A 24,336-nucleotide genomic window follows, 5' to 3' on the forward strand; every position below is an offset into this window, starting at 1 on the left:
AAACAAAAACAACACTATCCAATAGTCAAAAATCATTTACAGGACAGACCCCAGCTCTTTCCATCTCTGCCTTTAGGAGATGTATCTCCATCTGCACTTTTTCTGCTGCAGTTGGGTAAGCAAGATTTGTTCTTTACCCAGTTCAATTTGCAGTTCTGGGTTCGAAAAATCCCAACTGAATCCACCCTTCTGATTGGATCAGGATAATCCTGTTTTTTTGGATCAAAAAGATCCCAAACCAAGTTCAAAGTTTTGAAAAACCCAAAGGGTAGGTTTGATCCAGATCAAATGTAACATCAGATTACATGCTCTGATCTTAGTTCGGAATCCCTCTTTTGCTTTTGAAAAACCCATTTCCAAGATTTGATCCAATCCGTGATCCTAAATCCCACTGGATTACTTTTGAAAAACTGGGCCCTGGGTTTTAGTCCAGCAGGACGACACACAAGGCACAGCACATAGCTGCAGCTTCATCAATCAGCAAAAAAGAATCATTTTGCTATTAATTCAATTTGATTGATTACAAACTGGGAAATGTCTGTTACAGCAGCAGGTATAACACACACCATAAAACAATGACAAGAAATAACTAAAATGATCAAATCTCAGTTTGTTTAGCAGTGGAACAGAAGGAACAGAACTTCTGCCAAAGAGAGTCCTTCCTGTGTCTGCGGCCACATGGCAGCAGGCTGGTAGTTTTAGAGGATGGTTGTCATGGCGTCTGATGGCTCCTTCATTAAGATCTGGGATGTCGGGTGTCATTTTTTGGGGGTGGCAGTGTCCTCATTTAGGATCCTAGCCCTCTTGCTATTTCATTCTTTTGTCATCATTTATTTTTACATATTTTTTAGGTTTAAGCCTGTAATTACTTTTGTTATTCTATTTTTGCCACATTGAGTTCATTTTAGGTCTTTTTTATTTATTTTTTATTGTAAATGATGTTCTAGTGACCTGGTGAGGTTTCACTATAAGCCGCCCCACACACACACACACACACTTTCTCTTTCTATGTGAAAGACATACAGTATGTTGTGCTTTATGTTGCATTGGGTTTTTTATGAATGTGTGCAAACTAATAATAAAAACCTAACATACTCTAGGTTTCCTGTTGATACTTGATGTATTCATGTATTTCTGATGTTTTTTTGGTACCTGAGTGTCTAAGTCTCTGTGTTGCTGTAAGACAAATTTCCTCTCAGAGACAGAGTCCAAGTTAAACGTTGAATTCCTACTCTACTCAGAAAACACGTAGCCAGTAGTTACGTTAATACATTTATTAAAATATAAAGAGTATGTATTTATAGGCGTGCCAAACCAAGCATAAGTTTCAAGTATAGCCTAAATTAAGCGTACAGTAATACTACAGTGATACATCTTTAGAGCTGCTGACCGCTGCCCACGGTGTAGTGCGGCTGACTGTAGATATCCCGAGCCCACTGGAAAGTTTCTCTGTAGCAGATCGGTATTCCTTTGATAGTATGAACTCTGCAAACACAAGAGAAAACTTAGTTGCTTCTTTTATTTGTGCTCAACCCTCTGAGATCTAAGAGCATTTTTATAGATATCTTCTTGAATTCTCCTTTTAAGGGTTTCTGCATATAACTGATCCCTGTGTGTTTCATATCAAAATGTTCAGAACAAACTCAGCTTTCTGTATAGTGACGCCCAAAAGTGTTCCAGAGCAATGTATAAAGAGATCATTTGGAACATTCAGGCATTTGAAATTAGTTTACAAAAGTCTTGGGTTCTCAAGAGTAGTGTAATATATGAATGAAATAAGTCAAAATGTCTGCTGTGAAAAAGGTCTATCGACTGGTCGTGACTGGTTTCCCAAGATGGCGCCCGCCTGTATGTGAACGCTACTGTCTTTATAAACTGTCTGTTCATCAAATACATTCAACAAATGTCATTATTTTATTTTAGTGCGTGACAGAAGAAGAGGAGAAGTAGACGTGGAGGATTTACAAGAAAATTACAAGTACAAGTATATTATTCACAAACTCCAGTTGAAAACTTCTTTCTTTGTTCAGAACAAACTCAGCTTTCTGTATAGTGACGCCCAAAAGTGTTCCAGAGCAATGTATAAAGAGATCATTTGGAACATTCGGACATTTGAAATTAGTTTACAAAAGTCTTGGGTTCACAAAAGTAGCGTAATATATAAATGAAATAGTAAATATGTATAAAATGAAATGTTGTAATATGCTGGTGCGTCTTTTGTCCTTTGGCAGGAGGGGGAAGCCTAAAATCAGAGAGTGCTCCGCTGGCATGCTCAGCCAGGAAATGTTGTACATTTTAAAGTTAAAATGCGTCAATCTGGTGCACATTGAGAGCAATACAAAGAGGCTACATCTATGAAGAACGTTGCGTTCATTTGACAAGTTAACCATAAACACATTGGTTGTATAGATATGAATGGGGATTATACTATATATGGCAAGAAGAACATCACAGAATTCACAAATGGTCAAAACACAAAAAATACAGTCCTAGTTACTAAAAATAATGTTTAAAGTTTGCTCCTTTTGGCTGGGAACATAGCTGAACTTATCAATGTTTTCAATGAATTATAACGGATACTGTGGCATTGTGATGATGTCTGGAGGTCATGGTCATCCATCTTTCTATTCATCATGTCATCACCAGTTACAAGACAAAAAAAATGGTAGAAGAATGAGGTACACACTTACATGAATGCCTGGTTCTGACAGGCGCTGTGGGTCTTGGTTATGTTGAACACACGCTGTAATGGTATTTTGCGAGTGTAAAATTTGAAGCAGCATTTTCCAGGTGCTGACTGGAACTGCACAGCTTGAGCTGTGAGGAAGGTAAATGATAGAGTCAGAACAAACATGAAACTCAAACAAAACATGAAGATGACAAGACACAAACACACAGTGGTGGAAGAAGTATTCAGATCCTTTACTTAAGTAAAAGTACTAATACCACACTGTAAAAATACTCTGTTACAAGTAAATGTCTTGCATTGAAAATAGTACTTAAGTAAAAGTCTGTAAGTATCATCAGGAAAATGTACTTAAAGTATTAAAAGTAAAAGTAGCCTACTTAATGCAGAACTCTCCTCCCATTGTAGAAAGTGTAAAGGATCCAACTAGTTGTGTGTTTAATGGTCTGATCATCTCAGCTGGACTTGTAGCCATTATATTGTTGGCAAACATCAGATTTTATAAACTACATGTGTTTTGTGTGCAGGAATCTTAATGTGTAAAGTAACTAGTAACTAAAGCTGTAACAGATGAATGTAGTGGAGTAAAAAGTACAGTATTTCTCTCTGAAATGTAGCAGAGTAGAAGTAGAAAGTGACAAGAAAAGACTCAAGTAAAGTACAAGTACATCAAATGTGTACTTATGTACAATACTTGAGTAAATCTACTTAGTTACATTCCACTAATGCAAACACAGATCACTCACGCATGGCGTTGCAGCAGCAGGCGGTGAGCAGCAGCAGCCCCAGAGTGAAGCAGAAAGTCTTCATCATGCTGTCAGTGAAAAGATAATGTTGATGATGATGATGTTCTTCTTCTTCTCCCTTTGCAGTGATCGACTCTTAGCACTGCGTCCGATAAATATATATAAGATATATAAGATGACACATCAAGGGCAGAATCCCCCACAGAACTTCCACTGCGAAGAAATGCTCAAACCACTGTAGGCTGTTGTCTACTGAGGGGAAGGAAGTTGCAGTAAAGGCCAGTGTTGTTGTGAAGATTAAAATCTGCTCCCCTACCCTCAGAAAACAGAAGAGTCTGTCAGCATTTAGCTTTACACCTTGGTGTGTATTTAGTTAGTAGAAAGGTTATGATATTCCTTCACATGCTTAACATTTTCAACGGAAGTACAAAGTTCACACGAGCGTGACACATTTTTATTTAGATTATACTCATGTTCGAGGGACATTTTGTTAGTTTCTGAGTCTACTGATGAGATACGCTTTGAATATGTTATCATTTACATTTCCAGTAAAGGCAGAAAGGCTTCAAACCAACCCAAATGCACACAGAATGACCAGACATGCACAATATATGCTGGTCAAAGCATGTTATGGATCCAATGGGATGCACTATAACTTGGTACATTTCATAATTTTTAATAATAAGGTTATTTGCGAAGTAAAAAGATGCATTTATTATATATATCTAAGACTGTTTTTAATTACTTAAATCTTTAAACAGATTGACATTGCATTGATTATTTCACTCAAGACTGGATCAACTGGGCAAAGCAAGCAACTGCCCAGAACTCCAGCAGAATACTTTTTATTGATCCTCACTGGGGAAATTACAATTTTTTTCATTCTGTTGTTAGAACACACTACAAACAGTCCTGAAATACATAGTTTTTTCCTCATTGGACAATGCTCAGGTCCTATATGTACATAAATGGAGAGATCTAAGAGTGAAGGGGCTGCAACTGCTAACCCTAACCATTTGGTCCGTACGAGGACTTGAAGCAGCGACCCTCCGATTCCTAACCCTAATTACCCTAGTAATTAGAAGTAGACAGTGAGGTTTAAAGTTTAAAAAGGTTTAAAAACCATAACTATCTACTTTTTTTCTGTTGGCATAAAAAGTCAAAGTTTAGGGTTTCGTTATGATAAAAAAAAAAAAATCAGAGGGCGATGGGATTATAAATACAAAAGCAAAATACCAACCACTAAATTATATTGGTTTCTGCCTCCTCCACAGTAAACTACATCACCAGTTAATCATTTAATCATGAGTCAGTTCCTTCCTTCATGCAAATCGGTGGGGTGCTGACCGAAGTGATGTTTACAAGATCTTATCGCAGCTGTGTGTGTGCTAGACATGCACACACACACACACACACACACACACACACACACACACACACACACACATAGGTTTAGCAATTCATCTGTGACCTATTTAGGTCACTTTTGTGCATGCATTTGCAACCCCATCAATTCCCTCATAATCATCAGCATATCTGATTTACATAGGCCTCTGTCAATGGGCTGCCAAAGTAATGCACTGAACATTTTTATATATAACATAAATACTTCCGTTTCAAAGATACATTTGAGAAGCATTGTTGAATGTGTTTCAGTTAAACAACTGATATGTCAGAACATAAATATAAAAATAAAACTAAACTGACAAAATATTCTTGGAAATGTCACTTAGGTACCATTTCACATTCAAATATCAAAGTGTAGACCTACCTATACCCACACAAAGGTGTAAATAAAGAACTCACAGATTACATTTCACTGAAATTGTATTTTTTTTTTATAATTTCGTGTAACAAATAAATACATTGATTGAATTGATTAATTGACGATGTAGTGGAATCTTGTTTTGCCTGTTTACTCTCTTTAACACGGTAAAACGGCCTCACTTATTTTGTCCGCGCTCTTCAAGAGTACTTACGGTACTCCATTTGTATGGAAACCGCTGACGTCAGAAGACCCGCTGAAATTCAAAGTTAGATGAGGAGAGAGCAAGAAGGTTGTTTCTTGTTTTCTGTCAGTTAGCGTTGACCCATTTTGTACAGAGTGTAGTTTCATACAGACTTCTTTTCAGGTAAGACAACAAACGACTTGCTCAGCGTGTAAGTTACGTTGCTCTGCTAACTGTGAAAACGCAAGGCCATTTGTTCTTGCTAAAGTTAGCTTGTTAGGCTAACATTAGGTTGTTTAACTGAGCTTGCCAGAGTTGACTCAAAGGTCTCGGAGATAGAAAAGTAACGTTAGCTAATAAAATTAAACGAACACAGGGGTTATTGTGGTGTAGGCAGTGTTAACAAGATAACGTAACTTTGTTTAACGTTAGCTGACTAGCTAGCACAACTTGCAATGAATGTGTGTTTAATTTTGAAAATTAGCTGCAACTGGGCGTTGTCACGTTTGATTTTATGTTGGATAATAAATTACCTTTTTTTATTTATTTAATATTAGTTTTTCCTCTTTTCCGTGTAACGCATCTGACAACTATTTTTACACATTTTAACCAATATTTTGTATGGCTTGTTGAGGTTTTTTTTAACCCAAGTTATATAATGCTAACATTAGCCAGTCAATGAACGTTACGTCCATGACCTGCACTGCTATGAAATATTTGTATCTGGTTTATAGCTTTAACACTAAGTGAGGAGTAACTGCTAAATAAACTGCCATGGCTTGACTCGTGTTTGTTCTAAATTAATGCTGTTGTGCTTAAAGGTTTATTTTCAATAAGAGCTGACTTGTTAAAATCCATATCCAGTCTGTAATGTCTCTGTTTGCAGCTCAGTATGGAAGCTGGCGAGGAAAACGGTGGCAACGTCAACTTGAAAAGACAGAGAGCACCTCTGTCAGATTCTGAAGACAATGCCCTCTCCCAATCAGGTTTGTTTTTATTACAGAGAATGTGAAGTTTATAGGCATACCATCTGTATCGTATTCACAGCAGTCTTTGCAGTTATGTACATTTGAGACTTTTGCCCTTTCTATCTGGTGTCTCAGAGGTGAATGATGGCCAGAAGCGGCGGCGTCTGGAGGCCACTGGTCAGGAGAATCGTAGTCCTAAACCATCCTCCTCTGTACGTCGAGCTGAGGTAGACACAAAGCCAGACACACCCATGGTTCCTTCAGTCCGGTCCCGAGTCCAGCAACTCACCCAGAGACGAGAGGGTAATCCTACATTTTCTGTTGAAGCAAGCATGCTAATATTTGCAACTTTTTATCAATGAGGGTAGACTACTCTTTGCAAACTACACCCCCCAAAATTACCTTACAGTTGCAACGACCCCTCTTTAAAACAGATTCAACAAAACCTCTATGAAGGTAGGTAGGTGGGTATTTTGGCAGGGCTGTTTTATAAGACTACCTTTTGTTTTAGCTAAGGTGGACCTAACGAACAGGAAACCTAGTGTATAAGTGTGCCATTCTGTACATATGAGAGTATTGCAGTGTATTTTACGGTGTTTATTGTACTGCTCAAGATGGTGACATGTCAATGCAGGGTCAACAGTCAAGCAGTATTATCTGCATGCAAGATAAGAGCTATCGTCCGAGTGCTGATCAATCTGTGTGGAGCTGGTTTGACAGTGTGTTAGACAAATATTATAGTTTGTAACAAGTGCTTGTCGTTTTAGGGGGAGCTCCTCTGGCCCAGCGGTGCCTGTCGGACCCTGGGGCTGGTAGCCCATCAGCCATCCTTGAAAAGGGCTTCAGAAAGCACTGCCTTGGTGAGGATGCAAATGAACGCACACATTCCAAAACCTTGAATGAACATCAGACTTGTCACTTGAATACAGTGAATACAGTTACTTCCTGTTTTCTGTTGTCTATTCTTTTACAGACATTGAAATAATAATATCAGGGTTTTCCCTGCCATTGTAAGTCTTAGGTGCAGCACCCGAGCCGTTTTGGGCAGCACCTAAGCTAAATTTCTAAAATTTCCCTCGAGATGAATGAAGTATCTATCTATGAATGTGAAATGCGGAAAAAGGTGAAAAAGGATCACAGTAACTAAAAGACTTTTCTTCGATGTAATGATTTCAGATAATCTTTTTTGTGAGTTTAATCTTTTTGATTTCTATTTATTTATTATCTGCTCTAGCTTTTCCAACATTCTAGACATAGATATGGTGATAATAACGGTTCAAAACATGTCAAATTGAATTTTTTTTTTAAGTGAAAAACATCGCATTTTCTTGAGGGAGGAACCCTAAAACCTTCCGCTAAATATGAGCACCTAAGTCTTCCACAAACCCAGGGAAAATTAGATTAGATTCAACTTTATTGTCATTATGCAGTGTACAAGTACAAAGACAGCGAAATGCAGTAACGCATTGAAGTCAACAATAAACAATGAATTATCAAAGACTAAAATGGTTTGTGGCCTTCAGATCAGACCTGACAGTGGCCAGGAGACCAGGTCTGATGTCAGGTTATAAGACTTGCAAAGTCCTTTAATAAAAACAACTAGTGCCGACATCCCATTAAATAGGAATTCACAACCATCTGCAAGCACAGTCCACTCTCCCATCACATGTGCAGCTCACACTACTGCCAGCACTAATGTGCTGTCAGAGCCAAAGGACTACATATTTACAGGATGTCAACAAACAGCCTTAGGGCCCAACATGGGTGTGTAACCCCATGCCAATAACAGAACAGGTTGTGCAGCCCTCTCAAATCCCAACCGCCGATTTGCCCTCAGCATCTCATATCGACGCACACGTTTTACTGAAAGACACACTCATAATCCAGCAATGCTTTTTTTCGGCGCTTCCTCTCTTCATTCATTTTTTAACTCACTCGCCCACTGCTGTGCTTTAAATCTCTCTCTCTAGGCCAATTTTAAAATGTGTTAACGAAGAGAGTCATGCTTATCTATCGATCTATCTATCATTCACTCACTCACTCACTCACTCACTCAACTGGACTAGCTTTACTAAGTTAAGTCCACTTAATTTGAAGTACACAAACCATACTACTGTATTATATAGGAAAAAATAGATACGGGATTGGAATTTGGTATTGGCAAAACACTCAATTTTACTTTTTGATTGGGCTATTGCTACCAATTTTTATATTTAAATTTTACTTTTTTCAATTTATGTTAGAAAGTGAATAGCTGTAATTGTTTTTCCTCCAGGGGAGGGGGAGTTTAATCAGCGACTGGAGCGTTTCAAAGTGCCAGTCTTCCAGGCTTGCCCAGCCCCCACACCGAGCTCTGCCGACCCCTCGCCGCGGACCCGCTCCAACTTTGTGTCTGCCATTCAGCAGAAACTCCACGGCACCCTAGCACCTAGCTCCAAGCAAGCTTCTCGCATGCGCCAGGTTGGTTCAGGGGCTTTTTCACTGAAACTTATTAGCATTACCTAAATTACATGAATCAACACCATTCTAGCTCTTCAAGTTCTTCTACTTAGATCGGCAAATGAACTCAAGAGCCTACTGATATAAATCATTTACAAACATACATTATTTCTGTGAATCTTTAAATGTTAAAATCTTCTAAAGCTACCACCACGTGCATTACCCTTAATTATATGAACTTCAAAATCAGTGAATTGATTTGTACTTGTGCTGTTCGTATTCAAATAATATGTCATTCAATTCTTGGGAGTACCTGTGGAGTTTATGTCTGACACGTGACATGGTTTCACTGATCAGGAACGGGAAGAGGAGTTGAGCCAGTTGCATATCCATCCAATCAGTGAGAATGCCTGGCTGAAAAGGAGCAGCTCTGATCCCTCGTTATCTCAGGTGGGTTTGTGATCATGATATTATGCCTGATATTGAAGTAGATGTGGTTGATTTGGCTCAGAAATATAGTTAGACTCACTCAATTATTGACTGTTTTCAGCATTTCTCCAATGCGAGAAGTGGCTATATTATTCGAATGCCAGGCAGTTTCATTCTTGGATTGCCATTAAGAGAGAGATTTTTCTTTACCCTTTCAGTGTTTAGAACGGTCTTTGGCTTCCCTCTGTGGCGTTCAACTAAACACAAAAAGATGACAAAGCGCTGGATTAAACTCACCCAAGTATCTCTTTAAGTGACATACGATGGTTATTACATTTACAAATAGGATGTCCTCTTTGTATGGCATACAATATGTTTAGTACAGTAACGGTAAACAAAGAAAACAGTAACAAAGAAAGCTGTAATTTTTTGTGTGTGGATGTAATGTTTTGTTTAGTGAGCAATTTCCCAAGTTTGTTGGATTTTCTTACACACCAGTTTGTGTAAACATTATCAGAGATGGACCCCTCCTGGCCCCTCACCTAACTCCTCCTGGGTTCCTAGATCTAGAGGGAGAGTTCATTGGCCTCCTATGCAGCCCTGGGATGTGAGTCTGTGACCAAATAACCCCTCTTTGTGGTCACTTTTGTGCTTTGACATATGGCCAATACATGGAGCCACCAAAATGGGTAGTATTGATTTGGGCAGTGATAAGCAATCAATTCGATAACAGAACAAGGCAAATATCAGCATGCAGAGTATACAGAAGTATACTACTTTTGTTGGCAGAGTTAACCATTTACGTGGCTCCATATGTTTGTCTTTTTAGAGGAAGGGAGTTCACTTCTTAAATAGTGCACATATTTAAGTCTGGTGTGGTTTCGGGGAAATTGACTGTTCAGACAAAGGATTATCTTTTCCCTTCACACGTCATGAACAGTAGAGAACCTTAACCGTCTCATTTAAGATAAATTATAAAATAATATTTGTTTCATGTATTTTATTGAAATGATATCACCCATGTAATGTACAGGGTTAACTCTATGTATTACATATTCACCTTAGAAAACATGTATTTTGACTATTCAGCTTAACTCCACCTTGTCATTAATTGCTCTACTCCACTGGTTATAATGGCTGTTTTTTTTGTTGGCACTCAGGGTTTGCAATTTAGTTTTGAGTTTTAATACATTGTTTTATTTGCTTGTGTGTTATAGGTTTCTGGCCCCTTTTTATTTTTACACCGTTTCTCTGGTTGTTGGGTACATGACCTAAATCACGATGCAAGATGCAGTATTGCATTACTTTTCTTTAAGTTTTTGTTGCATTCACTTTGATTACATTACGATAATAAACATCAAATATATTGTTACTTCCAGCAGATAGATGGTGATGCTGAGATGAAAGATGGCAGCTTCATTGAAGCTCCCACATCACGTGCAGAGAAGCAATCTTCAGATGGGAAAGGTAAGACTTTTGACACCACAGTGGCTTTCCCTCATATTGTCTTCATCAACACATTTTGTTTCTATAGTTTAGAGAATTAGGTCAATACACACCAGGACTTTAGCCATCAGACTGTAGCAATAGAAGTAGGAATGTCCTTAACAGATCTACTGCCTAGTGCCTACTGTTAAAATAGTAATATCCCTCCCAAACATTGATGCAACTGATCCACATTAAATGGTGGCTAAAATGGAAGTATCACAATTTTATAAACCTGTTTCTAGCAGCTAGAACAATATAATATAAAGTTTGTACAACTCTAAAAAACTGCTGTTGTGGTCATCTACACTTAAGAAGTGATGTGTAGTTACATTCTGATGTTACTTTTAAAGTAGAGTAATGATCCCAAACAGTCCCACGGTAAGATATACAGACTTTCATTTTAAAATGAAAAAGATAAAAAAAAATAAAGAAGATTATTGTTGTATCACAACAATAATCGGCCCATACCCTAGGTTTAACTGCCACAATTAATATCAGGATAGAAAAAGTGTGATTTGTGCACCCCTATTTTTAACTGTTTTCCTGCGAGTGGGAGTACGTGAATAGCAGCAAGTACAAAGAGAGTTGGCACACATTTCTATAATTCAGTCCTTGCATTCTCTGTTATGTTTTTGTTAATTTGTATTATTGTTTTTCACAATACAATCAGTATCTTACACAAAGTTTTTAAAGAGCTTTTACACCTTTTATATAAATGAGTAGATATAAATTCTTAGTACTTGCTTTAAAGCATATGCATGAAACTTCGGTAGCCTAGTATTAAGATGTGAGACTACTTCTTCAACAGGTGAAAGGGCCCCCAGTGACACTGAAGCATCTGTAGAGATTAAAACCTCTAATGAGGGGCAGCAGCACATGAAATGCAAGGAGCAAAACGCTTATCGAGGTGATGACATCAGGGGTGAGAAAGAGTACAAGGCTTCAGTTGCAAATGAAGAGGAGCAGCTAGGGACTCAACGACCACACACCCAGACTGTATTGAAGTTGTCTTTTAGCGAGGATCAGAGTTTCTCCAAAGCACCTTTTGGTGAGGACCAGAACATGTCAGAGTTGCCTACAGGTGATGAGCAAAGCTTGCTAGACTCAACTCATGCAGAGGAGTCAAACATGAAGGAAACAGTTGAGGTTTCCATAGTAGCTGAACAGGACAAGTTTGAGGTGTTTTCATTTGAAGAAATTGATGGTTCTACATTCAGTGAAGAGGGAATTGAGCCTTCAACAGATGAGGAGTCAAGGTCGTGGAGATATCCTCAAGACAAGGTGTGCAAGGAGGAAAACGTGTCTGTTAAAGAGGAGGAAAGGGAGTTGGAGTCATCAAGAGTGGAAAAGGAGAATAGAGTTAGTGTTTCAGATCATAGTGAACTGTCGGACATCCTGGATGGTGACTGTGAATTGGGCGATGTCTCTGCTGAGATTGCTGGCTCCTCTGAAATGCAAGAAGATAAGAAACCTAGACCTGACGAGGATGAGTCAGAAAGCTGTTTAGATAACTCAGTGAAACCCCAATCTAATTTAAACCGAGACCAAGGGAACATAAAGTCATGTGAAGGATTTTCTGCAATGAAACTAAACCAGAAAGACACAAGAGAATGTACTCATAGGAAAGATATGAGGCAACAGTCAAAGGAGATCCAGAAAGTCAATACAAAAAACATGGATCTCAAGTCAGACAGAAGAGGCCCAAGTACCAGAGTGAAACAAACCGAGGCATCTCCTCTTGCAAATGTTGCTCTGGCTCTAAAAGAAACACAGATGGGGTACACAGAATTTGAAAGAAATATCAAAGATTTAGCAAAACCTGAAGTAGAGGCTGAATCATCAGACATTGATGGACAGAGTTTGACAGAGGTCCGGGTATCGGATCACCTTTTTGAGAGAGAGGAAATGGAGCAAGATGCAGTAGATGATAGGCAGGCTGTTGTAGATGGGCTGACAGGAGAAACTCGCAAGGCAGAGGGAGGAGCAAGCTCAAAGAAAGTCACTTTTATCCTGGAGCCTGAGCTAATCAATGACTCAACCCTGTCTGAGGCCAGTACCTCCATGGAGTCCAGGGCAGAGACAAGTATGTCAGGTGAGATCAGTAAGAAGGTGTAGGTGTGAGCTCCTGAAGACACCTTAGGAGAAGTGGCGTACATGGGTGAAATAGTTTGTTGGTAGGACAAAAATCACTGGTAAACTCATTAAGAGCAGCATGTTTTTGAAATCACAGGGTGACCAAAGGTTTGAACATGCTTTGTCACGCTGCACACAAGCAAATATGCACACATGGTGTCCATAGAGGTTTGTATGGCTGTTTTTCTTTTACTTGAACATAAACAGAAATAATGTGTATAATCTATAATTTTTCATCTTAACGGTGTTGGGAAGTATTTATCTTGACACAAGTAATAAGTAGAGAGACCAATATGGGGTCACAAGCAAAGTTGGCATTGCACAGGTGCACTAAATGGGACTGAGCATGAACCTGAAACAAGAGGGATAGTGTCCATCTGTTGGTTTTCTTCATTATAACACTTAGTTGTCTGGGACCTCAGCAGCCATCTACCTATTGTTGAAATTGAAGTCCTTATTTGTTTTAGAAAGTGCTTTCATCTGTTAGTGAATGTCTTTTTTGACAGATGCTGAACTGAGCTCTCATGATGAGACCAACACCGCTGAAATGATTGACCAGATGTTTGAGGAGGTGCTGGAATATGCTGGGAGGATGGAGGAGAGGGGGGATGAAGACACTGAGGACCACGACAGTGGCATTGGCGTTTTCTCTGGAGACAAAGATAAGCTGGACACAGAGTCTGAGAAGGAGAAAAGTGAAGAAGAGGTGGAGTCTAAAGCCAAAGAATGTGATGAGAGCAAGAAGCTTGAAAGCAACAGAGATGAGCTGCTGACTTTTCCTCCCAGCGGCATCCTCTCTCCTCTCAGCAGGTCTGTGGAGGCTGTGGTCACCCCTCTGGTAAGTTACATTTATAACTGAGTTGTCTATAAATGAGTTCCTTTTAGGGGAGCTTTCTGATAAATTCAGAACCTATAAAAATATTTAATCTTCTGTATTCTACCAACAGCGACTGGCAGCGAGCCAGGAGTCCAATCCTCCATCTCTGCTCTTGACTCCAGAAGAGACTACCACCCCTCTTGCTGAATCTGCTCCTCTATACAGGTGATAACATCATAGACAAATTCTGCTTGGAATAAACCAAGATCAAGTTCTGTCTTAAATCATCAGTTGTTGTTTTTCTGTTCCTTAAAGGCTGCATCGTATTTCAATCACGCAATTCTATGAACATGTCATACTGTCATTATCTTCATATGACAAATTAGTGTTTCTTAAGGTTATCTTTTAAATATAAAAGGTGTAGAGTCAGTAATAATTCTCAATTTGTGGGTATATTGTTAACATCCTTAATTTGACTGTGTAGTTGATTGGTACTCTCACATGTCTGTAATTTGATTTTGGTTTGTTCTGTGATTTACAGTATTGATGCCTACCGCACACAAAGACAGAAAAAGCTGCCCATCATTCAGAGTGTCACTCCTCAGAGACGAGCTCCAGAGAAGTCCCAACCTCAACCCTTAGTCAACACCAAGGAGAAAATCGCGGTGTGTAGCACTGTTTACAACAAAACCAACCTATTTACTGTTGTTAATCAACGAATTTCATAGTAGGTCAATCAGTATTCAGGATGAGATCTAACTATGTATATACTTTTATTACATGCTATTTAGTCTAGGTCGAAGACGTTTCACTTCCGGGATTGTTCAGGTGCCCGATGTCCCTAATTTTTGGCCAGATGTCTGTCTCCTTCCTCTTTCTTTGTGTTGGCGTTCTAACCTCCGGTGGATTTGTGAGGACTATGGTTAACTGCTCCTCAGATCTCTGCAGGGTAAATCCAGACAGCTAGCTAGACTATCTGTCCAATCTGAGCTTTCTGTTGAACGACTAAAACTACTTTTGAACGTACACATGTTCCACCAAAACAAGTTCCTTCACAAGGCTATTTTGCAGAGGCGCCGTCATTGTGTCCAGAGCTTAACGACGCCCAAGACGATTGTGATTGGTTTAAAGAAACACAATTAAACCAGAGCACGTTTTTCTCCCATCCCGGAATGATGTGTGGACTAGCCAGACCTTCCTCTGCAGCGCTGTGGAGGAAGCTGCTGCGGAGGAAGGTCTGGCAATACAAGACTACATGCTATTAATCCAGTCAATTTTAAATGTAAACTGCACTGCAACCACAACCTTGCATATTGCCCTGTGTTTACCAGGCTCTGAATGAAGAAGCAGGGAAGCTGCAGTCTGTGATCAGCCAGACCCTGCAGGCTCTGAGCTGCTGTACTGATGAGGAGCATGGACGCGGCTCGCTGGAGGAGGCTGAAGCTGAGAAACTGCTGTTGGTCTCCTGTATGTACAACAAGATTTTTGGTTTAATGGTCCGATCTTTGCCTACCATAGATAGAAAGCCACTATTTAATTTTTATAGAAAAGGTTGCCTTTTTAAAATAATTTACATATAGTTGATTAATAGTATGAACGAATAACAACAATATTAACAAATACACATGCATACGTTTCTGTTTTCTTAGTACAAATAACACCTCTTTTCCAAAGCCGGACTAATTGTATTCGAAGCATAAGAGTATTTTCTCAATTTTTATAATCTTTCTGTGTTGCTTATTATTTTGTGATGTATTGTCTGTTTTAGGTGAGAAACGCTCTGCCCTTCTGGCCGAGGTGGCCAGACTGAGGGAGGAGAGGAAATCGGGAGATGCAGCAGGAGAGGAAAGGGAGGATGTTTCCCAGCAGGCCTGCAGAGGGACTGTCAGCATCACAAACATCCAGCTGCCTCTTAAGGTGGAATTTGTCTGCTCCTCACACAACCGCACAGGTAGCACAGCAAGGAAACCTTTCTTTTTCATTTATTTTTTTATTTTATTTTTTGTTTTAATTTTTAACTCTTATTAAAGGCATACTGAGCAGCATATTGCTAAAAAAACGACCCACTTGAAGTGTGCGGCAGTGACTGTATCTACAGAGACCCTGCCCTCTTCCTGTATTTTATATATAATAAAGAAAATTACTTTGGCTAAAGAACATTCTAAGACCAGGGATTTATTTGCTCGGGCCGACGACGCAATGGAACTGTTACTGAAAGGTATGTAAGCGTACCTAACCGATAAAACTGACTGAGGTGCATCGTCGTTTCCAAAGGTCTCTGTTTGCATGACCAGACTACAAAGCAACTGTGGAGTTTTCAAACCAAAACGGGGTGAGCAGAGTTTCCAAATTTCTCAGTTTTAGAGGTTCAGAATCGACAAAGTAGTGTGGAGGCACGGCTTAAAACGTATTAGTATAGATGTAGCCTGTGTGTTTACAAACACCAACTGGCAATTGCTGCTTAGTATACCTTTAACATCTTGATGCATTTGTGTGATGTCAATTAAAAATTTAAATTTTTTAAAATTCAGGGCATAACACAATTGTAGTAGTTGACATTAAAAGGACTTTAAAAGGATTGAGTTGTTTATGTAACAATTTAGGTCGGCCGAGTCACTACTTCTTCGTCCTGATCCGCTACGGGCCCTGCAACATTGTCGCCACCCCGCTGGCCACGGCTGCTAATGCTCAGAATGGAGACACCATCTCCTTCCCTACTTCTGTCACTCTGTAAGCTGGTTTGTGGTTACTTCTTTTGATAAATCTAATGCACTGCTCTTGGTACAAATGTTCTGCATTTACATCTTATTTTCTTTTTCTAAATTGACAGCATATGTTTTGTTTTTTTCGTAATAAAACCCATTTCAATCGGTGATGGACATCACTCGGCAAAACTGTTGGGTTTCTTTGTCTGTATTTATATTTTGTTAAAAGATTAATGAATGGTCACATCCAGACAACTTTAGGACACTCTTTTTGTGCACTTATATCTTTTTCCATTAGTTTCATGTGCAGGTTCTAAAATATGATTTTGCTCACTTGCCCTTTGGGTTTGAAGATACTTATGACTGTGTCAATGTGATCATTCTAGTGGGAATATATAGATTATTGCATATAATATAGTTTTGTCTCCTTGATATTTCAGGAAGGATATCCGCTCACACTTCGAGATTGATGTGGAAGTCTACAGCCTGGTGAGACAAAACATTTGACATTTTGACGTGCCGTTCTTAATTACCTATTCATTCAAATACTAATTGGAATAAAATTGTCGAATAGCGAAGGGTTTGGGGTTGCACATTCCAGAAGATTTTTTTCTCCATTGTAACCTCTATGTTCCCTAACTGACACATGGGAGTATGCCAGTATTAGCAGCATGGTAGTTAGCTTATTGTTGTTTATGTTAGCTGGCATGTTGTGACAGAAATGTATACTTTGCTGATTTCAAAAGTGAGGTGGCTGAAGAGGATTGTTTGCAATCATGCTAGTTGTCTCAACAAGTTGTTTGGTGCATTAAGCATCGCAGCGCACTGTTAGAGCTGATGTCATTTCTGGATTTAAATGTGTGTTTGTGCCATCTAGTCCCACACTTCAGGTGGTAACTGCAGCGTGGACCGGACCACCACCAAGTCACGGGTAAGTCGGTAGGCCAAATAATGAGCCAGGTGTTTATTCATCAATGACAGTCTAGTTCATTTATGTTGTCTTTACGTACTCAGGTCACGCCAAGAAAGCTTCTGAACACTATCACAGTGAGTATCCAGTTTTTATTTAATTCACATTTATTATAGTGTGTGTTGCTGTTTTTCACCTCTCACCTAAAGCTTTTCTTTTGTTTTCAACAGAGATCCAGTAACAGCCTAACATGTAAGTTGAGTTTTATTTTGGTCCGTATTTGTTATAGTACAAGGAGGCTGAATTTTTCCCTGTTTTACTTATCTCTACACTCACTCTGGAATGTAGCTAGTAAATGTTTAGAAAACTTTTGGAGGCAATTCTATTTTACCAAATAAACTCACTGGCCATAACATTCATGCATATTGCTGACTGAATTTTTATGACTTTTTATTATGCGCTTCTATGTCCTTCAGCTGGTGCTCTTCCTGCTCTCAACACTCGTCGCTCCAGCAACTTTTGTCTGGTGGGCTCTCATAAGATCACCTTAGCCTCACTGGGACACAGCAAGTTCCCTCTGGATAAGGTATGTCCCTCTGGACACTGTTTTTGCCATCTTCAGGAATTAAAAGTTGATACACAGCTGTCTTACTCTGGCCCAGAAGATTGTGTCTGCTGCTGAAATATGTACCATTTATAGCAATTTTGTTAAAAGGATTGTTGAAGGATTGTTGGACAGTTGAGTACTTTTAATAGTTAATACCAATAGAAACTACTGCAAACTTCCAGTGATCCAAAATGAGTCCCAGCCATGTCAACTTGGATATCTTTGTCAGTTTAGCAAGTAAAAAAATAACACTTCATGAGTGCAGCTTGGATTATTCTGTAAGTACAGACATGTACATTTTGGGGTAATTGTTAATTGAATGATAGCATTCAAAAAGGAAAAGCATGGCCCATGTAACGCATCCACTGTCACCAGGGTTTGCACCTCTCTGTGCATTTCATTTTTGACCTCCAGCACTGACTGACCAGAGAAGAAGCGCAGTGCTATGGGCACCACTTCACACCCCTTTGGTGCTTTCATTATTCTGTTAGAAGTTTCTACAAGTGGGTGGGGTCACTGGTGATGTAACTGTCTGCCCTTTCTTGTCTGCCTCCCTCCCCCTCTCTCTGTCTTGCTTCCTCCACTCAGATGAAACTTGAAGGCAAAATCAGGAGGCTGCTGGGAGATGAATTTCAGGAAAAGGTTTCACTCTTCCACGACACTGGCAGCCCTTTGCCTCTCACCGGTTCTCTCTGCAAAAACTAACCTAGTCTCTGACTCATGAGTTCAGTCATACAAATTAACTACCGCCTTAGTCTTGATAATATTTGCATTACAACTCTAATCTACCTTTTTCAATCTCATCTCAAAACTCAGTACATTGTTTCTCTGCATCATTTCATTTTGGATTACATGATGTCCTAGAGGGAAATGGCAGCATAGAAACTACACTTTTAATCAATTATCAGTAGTTTACCTGTTGTACAAGAAGAATTTCAGTCCAAAATGCAGTATGTACCATGGTGTAACCTATTCATAATGACACTGTATATCTAACAGGTCTAAATGAAATCTCGTAAAAGTCGCAGTTGGATTTCAGGTAGTTTCTTTACAAAAATGGATGACGAGCATGTTGGAATGAAATTCTTAAAAAATACTGTTTTCTGCTTCTTGCTTCTCTCTTGCTTTTCTGTTTCTTGCTTCTCGACGTCTTTTTCCACATCATAACCAGTTTAACTGTGTGTCCCCCTCCCTCTCTGGACTGCAGGTGCCTTTTCTCTCACCTCTAGAGGGCAACATCTACCTACGACTGGACAGCGAAGGCCATTCTAATGTACAGCACCAAGGCTTCCTGGTCAGTAATGTGATGTTGCTTATTTTCAAAACAATTTTAAGTTACTTTTATCCAAAGCAACTTACAATAAGTGCATTCAAACGTGGGTACAACTTCAAGAAGTTGAAGAATCATGCAAGTACATCAACTTCATCAAATATGCCAATCTACTTCAGGTGCTACATTTGAAGACATATGCATTATATTATATATTGTATGGACATATTTTTATTTTATAAGCCAAGGTGCAGCCAAGACCGCGAACAGTTGTGACTTTGTAGAGTGGTAGGTAGCTGGGCCCACTTTGTAGGTAGTAGATTGGCAGTAGCAGAGCGTAGTGGATGTAGGATGGGCTTTAGTCATTCACAGTACAATTGTCAAGTACCAGTGTCTTGAATCAGATTTTAGCAGCCATCGGGAGCCGGCGCAGAGGGCCTGGTGTAGTGTGGAGAACTTGAGTAGGTTTAAGACCAGTTGGGCTGCTGTATTCTTGATGAGCTCTAGAGGTTTGATGGCACATACAAGAGAATCAGCCATGAGCGAGTTGCCGTAGTTTACGCGTGAGATGACCAGAGCCTGGACCAGGCCATGTATCCTTAGGATGTTGTGGAGATTGAATCTGCAGGAGCTAGTTAGCGCAGGGAGGTTGGCAGTAAAAGACAGCTAGTCATCCAGGGTCCTTGCAGTCCGAGTCGAGGGACACCACAGATTATTCAGTAGCGTTGAAGAGGTCACAGACCGGAGAGGCCTTTCCTGAAACGAAGAGCTGCTCAGTCTTGCCAAGGTTCAGCTTCAGGTAGTGTGCAGATTTTTTTTTTTTTTTTTTTTCTCGCATTTATTTATTTAAAACAGGGACAATGTACAATATACATTAACCTTAGACAGGGGAGATGCATTTTACCAGGTTGTAGCACTTGTGCTAATTTCCACCTGTAGTCCCTGGGTAGGCTGATGTCAACAAGTAAATTGAATAACACATTTATCCCAAAACCAACATTAACATGATCATACCCTTCATTCATTCATCAACATTCATTTACAGATATGCTCCCCCATACACATCAGTTACTATACATTATGTGAACATGTTTGTTTTAAAAGAAGCCATTTTTTGGCCTGATATGAAAAAACTTTAAAATTTAGACTGATATCTGAGCGATGTCAACCCAGGTTACAGAACGTCTCTGCTTGTCTAGTAAACAAGCAATTTAGTGTCGTACTGACTTTAAATCTTAAGATTCACAAAGTTAACAGGATTGAAGAATTCATTTTTGTCATTATAGCTTAAACATGTCTGTATCTTAAAACAAACATCCAAGAGGCAAATTTACACTCATTGGAAATGTAGCTTTTGTCTTTGCTAAACTTTGAGTACAACAGTTTTTTTACTAATCAAAACAGATAGGACAGACCTTTTTAGGGTTGCAACTAACGATTATTTTCATCTATTAATCTGTCAACTAATGGATTAGTTGTTTGGAATATAAAATGTCAGAAGATGGTGAAAAATGTAGGTCAGAGTTTCCCAAAGCCCAAGATGACGTCCTCAAATGTCTTGTTTTGTCCACAACTCAAAGATATTCAGTTTACTGTCCCAGAGGAGAGAGGAAACTAGAACATATTCACATTAAGAAGCTGTATTCATTTTTTTCATTAAATGACTCAAATCTATTATCAGAATAGTTGGCGATTAATTTAATAATTGACAACTAATTGATTAATCTTTGCAGCTCTAGATCTTTTCCCCTAGATGTTTTAAAACAAATGTTTCAAAGTGCATTTTCGCTGCTTTTACTTGCATTAAATTCCCTGTTTTTCTGGATCTGTTTCCAGACGATGTTTGAGATGATCAGTGGATACGGTGTGTGGCATCGCAGATATTTTGTTCTGGTTGGATGCAACATGTACTACTGGAACCACCCCAATGACCAAGAAACTAAGGTATGGATAGACTAAAAGACAGACTTGCAGACTAAGTCACCAGGTTACTTTTTATAGTTGTAATTCTGTTTTGTCTGTTTTAACCTCCCAGGAAGCAGAGGGCAGCATTTCTCTGTCCAGCTCCCCCTGTCAGTGTGTGAGGCCTGTGAAGAGGGACTCGTGTGCTCGACCTTTCACCTTTGAGCTGGTGAGCAACATCCAACAGCAGCAGGATGCCAGCCAGGACGCCTTGGCCAGGTAAGGTTAAATAAAAGTGAAACGCCATCAAAAATTAGATCTGTGGGAGTTAGTGAAGTTTAAATACACTACACTTATTTTAGTTTTATGAGAGCCTCAAAATTGGTCTCAGGATTCTTTTTTTTATGGTGTTCATGGATAATAATCAACTTACTTTCCCTCTGTGAAATCCAGACCTCCCGTTTGTTAAGGCACAAATTGTTTAAAATGTTGGCCAGTATAGAGTAAGACTCTTCATTTATCATGACAACCTGTTTAAATGTATTTGACAGTTGTGTTTTATAGTAAGCATGAAGCATGTTGCTTTTCTGGCTACAGCCAACTAATGATGTCACAAACAACTAATGATGTCACAAACAACTAATGATGTCACAAACAACTAATGATGTCACAAAGGGTGTTTTACTTTTGACAGTTGATGGAAAACGCCTTCTGTGACATCAGTAATTGGGTTGGGTCTAGAAATGAATTTATATCACATTTTACATTGTGTGCCACTGGGTGTGGTCTTAATAGGGAGGAAAAACTAGAGAAAGCATCAGTAGTTGTCTTGTCCTTAATTTTCCTCTAAGTTTACCAAAGTAGGACACTTTAATACTCAACTCTGTTTCAACAGACTCTGTAGCATCTAGAGCAGACAAGTCTGGCTTCTTTAACAGTTCTTACAATGCTGATGGGTGTTCTTCTTCTTCTTCTTCAGGTTTTCAGCTGACACCAAACAGGAGAGCTTGGACTGGATTGAGAAACTCAGTCAAGCTCTTTTGGACTTTCACACATGGAACCAAACATCAGCAACCCAAACAGAGAGTCAGCAGTCAAACACGTCCATCAGTGGGACCCTGAGGGAGAGCATACTGTAACTACATCACTAAGCTAACATATCTACTCAGATGTGATCTCAGATAGTTTCTGTTTCCTGGGATCCATGAAATCACTGTGGGAGCAGCTTTTATGTTGCATGATGAACTGACGTCAGGGTTTAGATTCTTTATTTCAGTGCTGCAGGAGATCAGCGTCTTCTTTATAGGCTCTGTTTTACAGTCAACCAGGCAAAACGTTATACATCTCTCATCGATTTTTCTTTTTGGGAGACATCTTTTTGATTTTCATAGTATTGTTTATTTCTTTTAATCAGAATCCAATCATTACTGTTGGTTTTCACTTTTTTTTTATTTACTCAGTAACGGTTGCCATTTCTTTGTCATGATTTTGTGGAAAAAGGTTTTATTTTTGGCTTTTTCTATGGCGATCAGCTGCTTTAGCCTTTGTTGGCAATATTTGGTCACTTTCCTTAGCTAAGGTGAAACTTGTAGCTTATATATTTTTGAGATCATTTACTCATGTATTTAGAATTAAACTGGAAGGATAAACACATTTAAATAGATTATATAGACACTAATAAATATTGAAGGAGGTGGAAATATTTAACTCTACTAAACTAATGTAGAATGAGAATGTATTTGAAATGGCAGGAAACTCTACAAATCATTAAAATATAGAAGGAATGCTAGGTAGTGTTGGAATGGGAGCCTTTCATACTCATACAGACAGACAGTATCTGATTCTGTTGGGTAAAATAGGTTTTTGATCATCTGCCCGATCAATCTGTCAGGTGGAAGCAGGCTTTTGTTCCACTGAACCAAAAGATATGTGGCTGTTATGTCTGTAAAATGTGACTTGGCTATCCCTCTTGTCATTGCAATGTGTCACTGGCATCTTGGGGGTTTCACTTCCTACCCAGTGGCCTGCAGTGTTAACTTATATTCCTAACTACATAATTTGGGTTACTGCACATAAAAAAAACACATTTACATATCTAAAAAAAAAACTATTATTAGAGAACTGGTAAGGGAAGAGAGGGAACTGTAGTGATGCTGCTACAATGAATGTAGTCTGTTCTGTCTGATGTCCTGTTCTTTTCCATGTATTTCCACATATTAGTCTGTCACTTTGTTATAAATGTTATTCATGTGAACTCTCATTCTATGCACTTAATCAAAGGTACCAATTAAATAAATTGATTGAAATGGCTACAATAACAGTTTACATTTATGGACTTATTATGGACCAATCAGCCAGGGGTTTGTATGCAAGTGCTGGTACAAAGGCTAATAAGTAATTTATGACTCATCAACATTAGATAATATCCCGTTGACACTTTTAATTAATAGAAAACATGTTAAAATCAGTGCACAGATTTCAAACAAGTGTCCTGGACTACTAGATTGAATGGGTTTAAATACTTTCCATCCCTCAGTCAGCGCACTCTTCTCCTGTGCAGGCATGTATATCAGGATTCATACGTTTTGGAAAAACCTGGAAAAGTTATGGAATTTAAAAAATGCAAATTCCAGGCCTGGAAAGGTTTTGGAAACCTAAAAAGACCCAGAAAGTTTTGGAAAAGTCATGGAATTTTTTTTTTAACACAGCATAACAATATATGATTAATAAATGTATTTCACGTCGTCTTAACCAACGTTCTATTCGGGGCGCGATATTATGAATCCCATTATGAACCACATTAATTGTCATTAATTTTATTGTTAAACCTCTGAGGGTAAACTTTAACACAGATTTTTATTCTTATTGTATAATGTCGACTGACATTTTCAGGAATACATAGTCATGGAAATTTGCCAAAAAGTCATGGAAAAGTATTGGTTAAAATGCGTATGAACCCTGGTATGTGCACATATAACGGAATGTAAAAGTGTGGCTGGTGGAACCCTAGATCTGCTATACATACGGAGCCTGGGAGAGTCTGGCAGGAAGGCAGCTCAGGTCAGGAATGTCATACAGGAAGTGGTCTAGAATTAGACTTCCTGTTCGTGCCCCAGCTCCTCTGGGTGGAGGCGCTGCTGGGTGTTGGAGATCAAGGTGATAACAACGGGTGTGGGGGGCAAGACACATACAGCTGTTAACAGCATTAGTATACCCTGGGTGGTGGTACAGTACACTGGATTTCTATGGGTTGGGCAACTTTCAAAGCTTTGGCTGATTATATGGCA

General features: G+C 39.1%; 2 protein-coding genes across 15 annotated transcripts; one reads left to right on the forward strand and one right to left on the reverse strand.

The window, feature by feature from the left end:
• Window positions 1-1,259: 1,259 nt before the first annotated feature.
• LOC116040132 (C-C motif chemokine 14-like) lies at window positions 1,260-3,616 on the reverse strand. Its single transcript, XM_031285371.2, has 3 exons — window positions 3,433-3,616; window positions 2,691-2,817; window positions 1,260-1,485 (listed from the first exon to the last, which is right to left on the reverse strand). The coding sequence occupies exons 1-3, from the start codon at window positions 3,497-3,499 to the stop codon at window positions 1,377-1,379; spliced, it is 303 nt and encodes a 100-aa protein (XP_031141231.1). The 5' UTR covers window positions 3,500-3,616; the 3' UTR covers window positions 1,260-1,376.
• Window positions 3,617-5,403: 1,787 nt separating this feature from the next.
• Window positions 5,404-23,367, forward strand: si:dkey-30c15.10 (uncharacterized protein LOC559353 homolog). Of its 14 annotated transcripts, XM_036003328.1 has the most exons (27): window positions 5,411-5,564; window positions 6,268-6,367; window positions 6,485-6,652; window positions 7,117-7,209; window positions 8,625-8,809; window positions 9,146-9,238; window positions 9,735-9,824; window positions 10,597-10,684; window positions 11,514-11,753; window positions 11,787-12,350; window positions 12,678-12,797; window positions 13,345-13,676; window positions 13,786-13,880; window positions 14,197-14,320; window positions 14,987-15,122; window positions 15,424-15,606; window positions 16,259-16,385; window positions 16,801-16,849; window positions 17,238-17,291; window positions 17,375-17,407; window positions 17,501-17,522; window positions 17,747-17,856; window positions 18,466-18,519; window positions 19,085-19,171; window positions 20,984-21,091; window positions 21,183-21,328; window positions 22,029-23,367. In XM_036003328.1, the coding sequence occupies exons 2-27, from the start codon at window positions 6,274-6,276 to the stop codon at window positions 22,186-22,188; spliced, it is 3,555 nt and encodes a 1,184-aa protein (XP_035859221.1). In that variant the 5' UTR covers window positions 5,411-5,564; window positions 6,268-6,273; the 3' UTR covers window positions 22,189-23,367. The 14 variants fall into 14 exon arrangements, with proteins under 14 accessions (XP_035859219.1, XP_035859221.1, XP_031141334.1 ...); XM_036003326.1 differs by having other exon boundaries at window positions 5,404-5,564; window positions 6,273-6,367; window positions 11,514-12,350; XM_031285474.2 differs by having other exon boundaries at window positions 5,411-5,592; window positions 11,514-12,350.
• Window positions 23,368-24,336: the final 969 nt, after the last annotated feature.

Source organism: Sander lucioperca, chromosome 7, assembly GCF_008315115.2.
Source record: "Sander lucioperca isolate FBNREF2018 chromosome 7, SLUC_FBN_1.2, whole genome shotgun sequence".
NCBI classification, from domain to species: domain Eukaryota; kingdom Metazoa; phylum Chordata; class Actinopteri; order Perciformes; family Percidae; genus Sander; species Sander lucioperca.

What these genes read in the sequence shown, in the direction of transcription:
- LOC116040132 (XM_031285371.2), bottom strand. Translation starts at nt 3,499, where the DNA reads ATGATGAAGACTTTCTGCTTCACTCTGGGGCTGCTGCTGCTCACCGCC. An exon ending in CTGCTGCTGCAACGCCATGC is followed by an intron (nt 2,818 to 3,432) that starts GTGAGTGATCTG and finishes CCTTCCTCACAG; the next exon opens with CTCAAGCTGTGCAGTTCCAG. An exon ending in TGTCAGAACCAGGCATTCAT is followed by an intron (nt 1,486 to 2,690) that starts GTAAGTGTGTAC and finishes TTGTGTTTGCAG; the next exon opens with AGTTCATACTATCAAAGGAA.
- si:dkey-30c15.10 (XM_036003326.1), top strand. Translation starts at nt 6,274, where the DNA reads ATGGAAGCTGGCGAGGAAAACGGTGGCAACGTCAACTTGAAAAGACAG. An exon ending in GCAATCTTCAGATGGGAAAG is followed by an intron (nt 10,685 to 11,513) that starts GTAAGACTTTTG and finishes CTTCTTCAACAG; the next exon opens with GTGAAAGGGCCCCCAGTGAC. An exon ending in GCAAGTTCCCTCTGGATAAG is followed by an intron (nt 17,857 to 18,465) that starts GTATGTCCCTCT and finishes TCCTCCACTCAG; the next exon opens with ATGAAACTTGAAGGCAAAAT.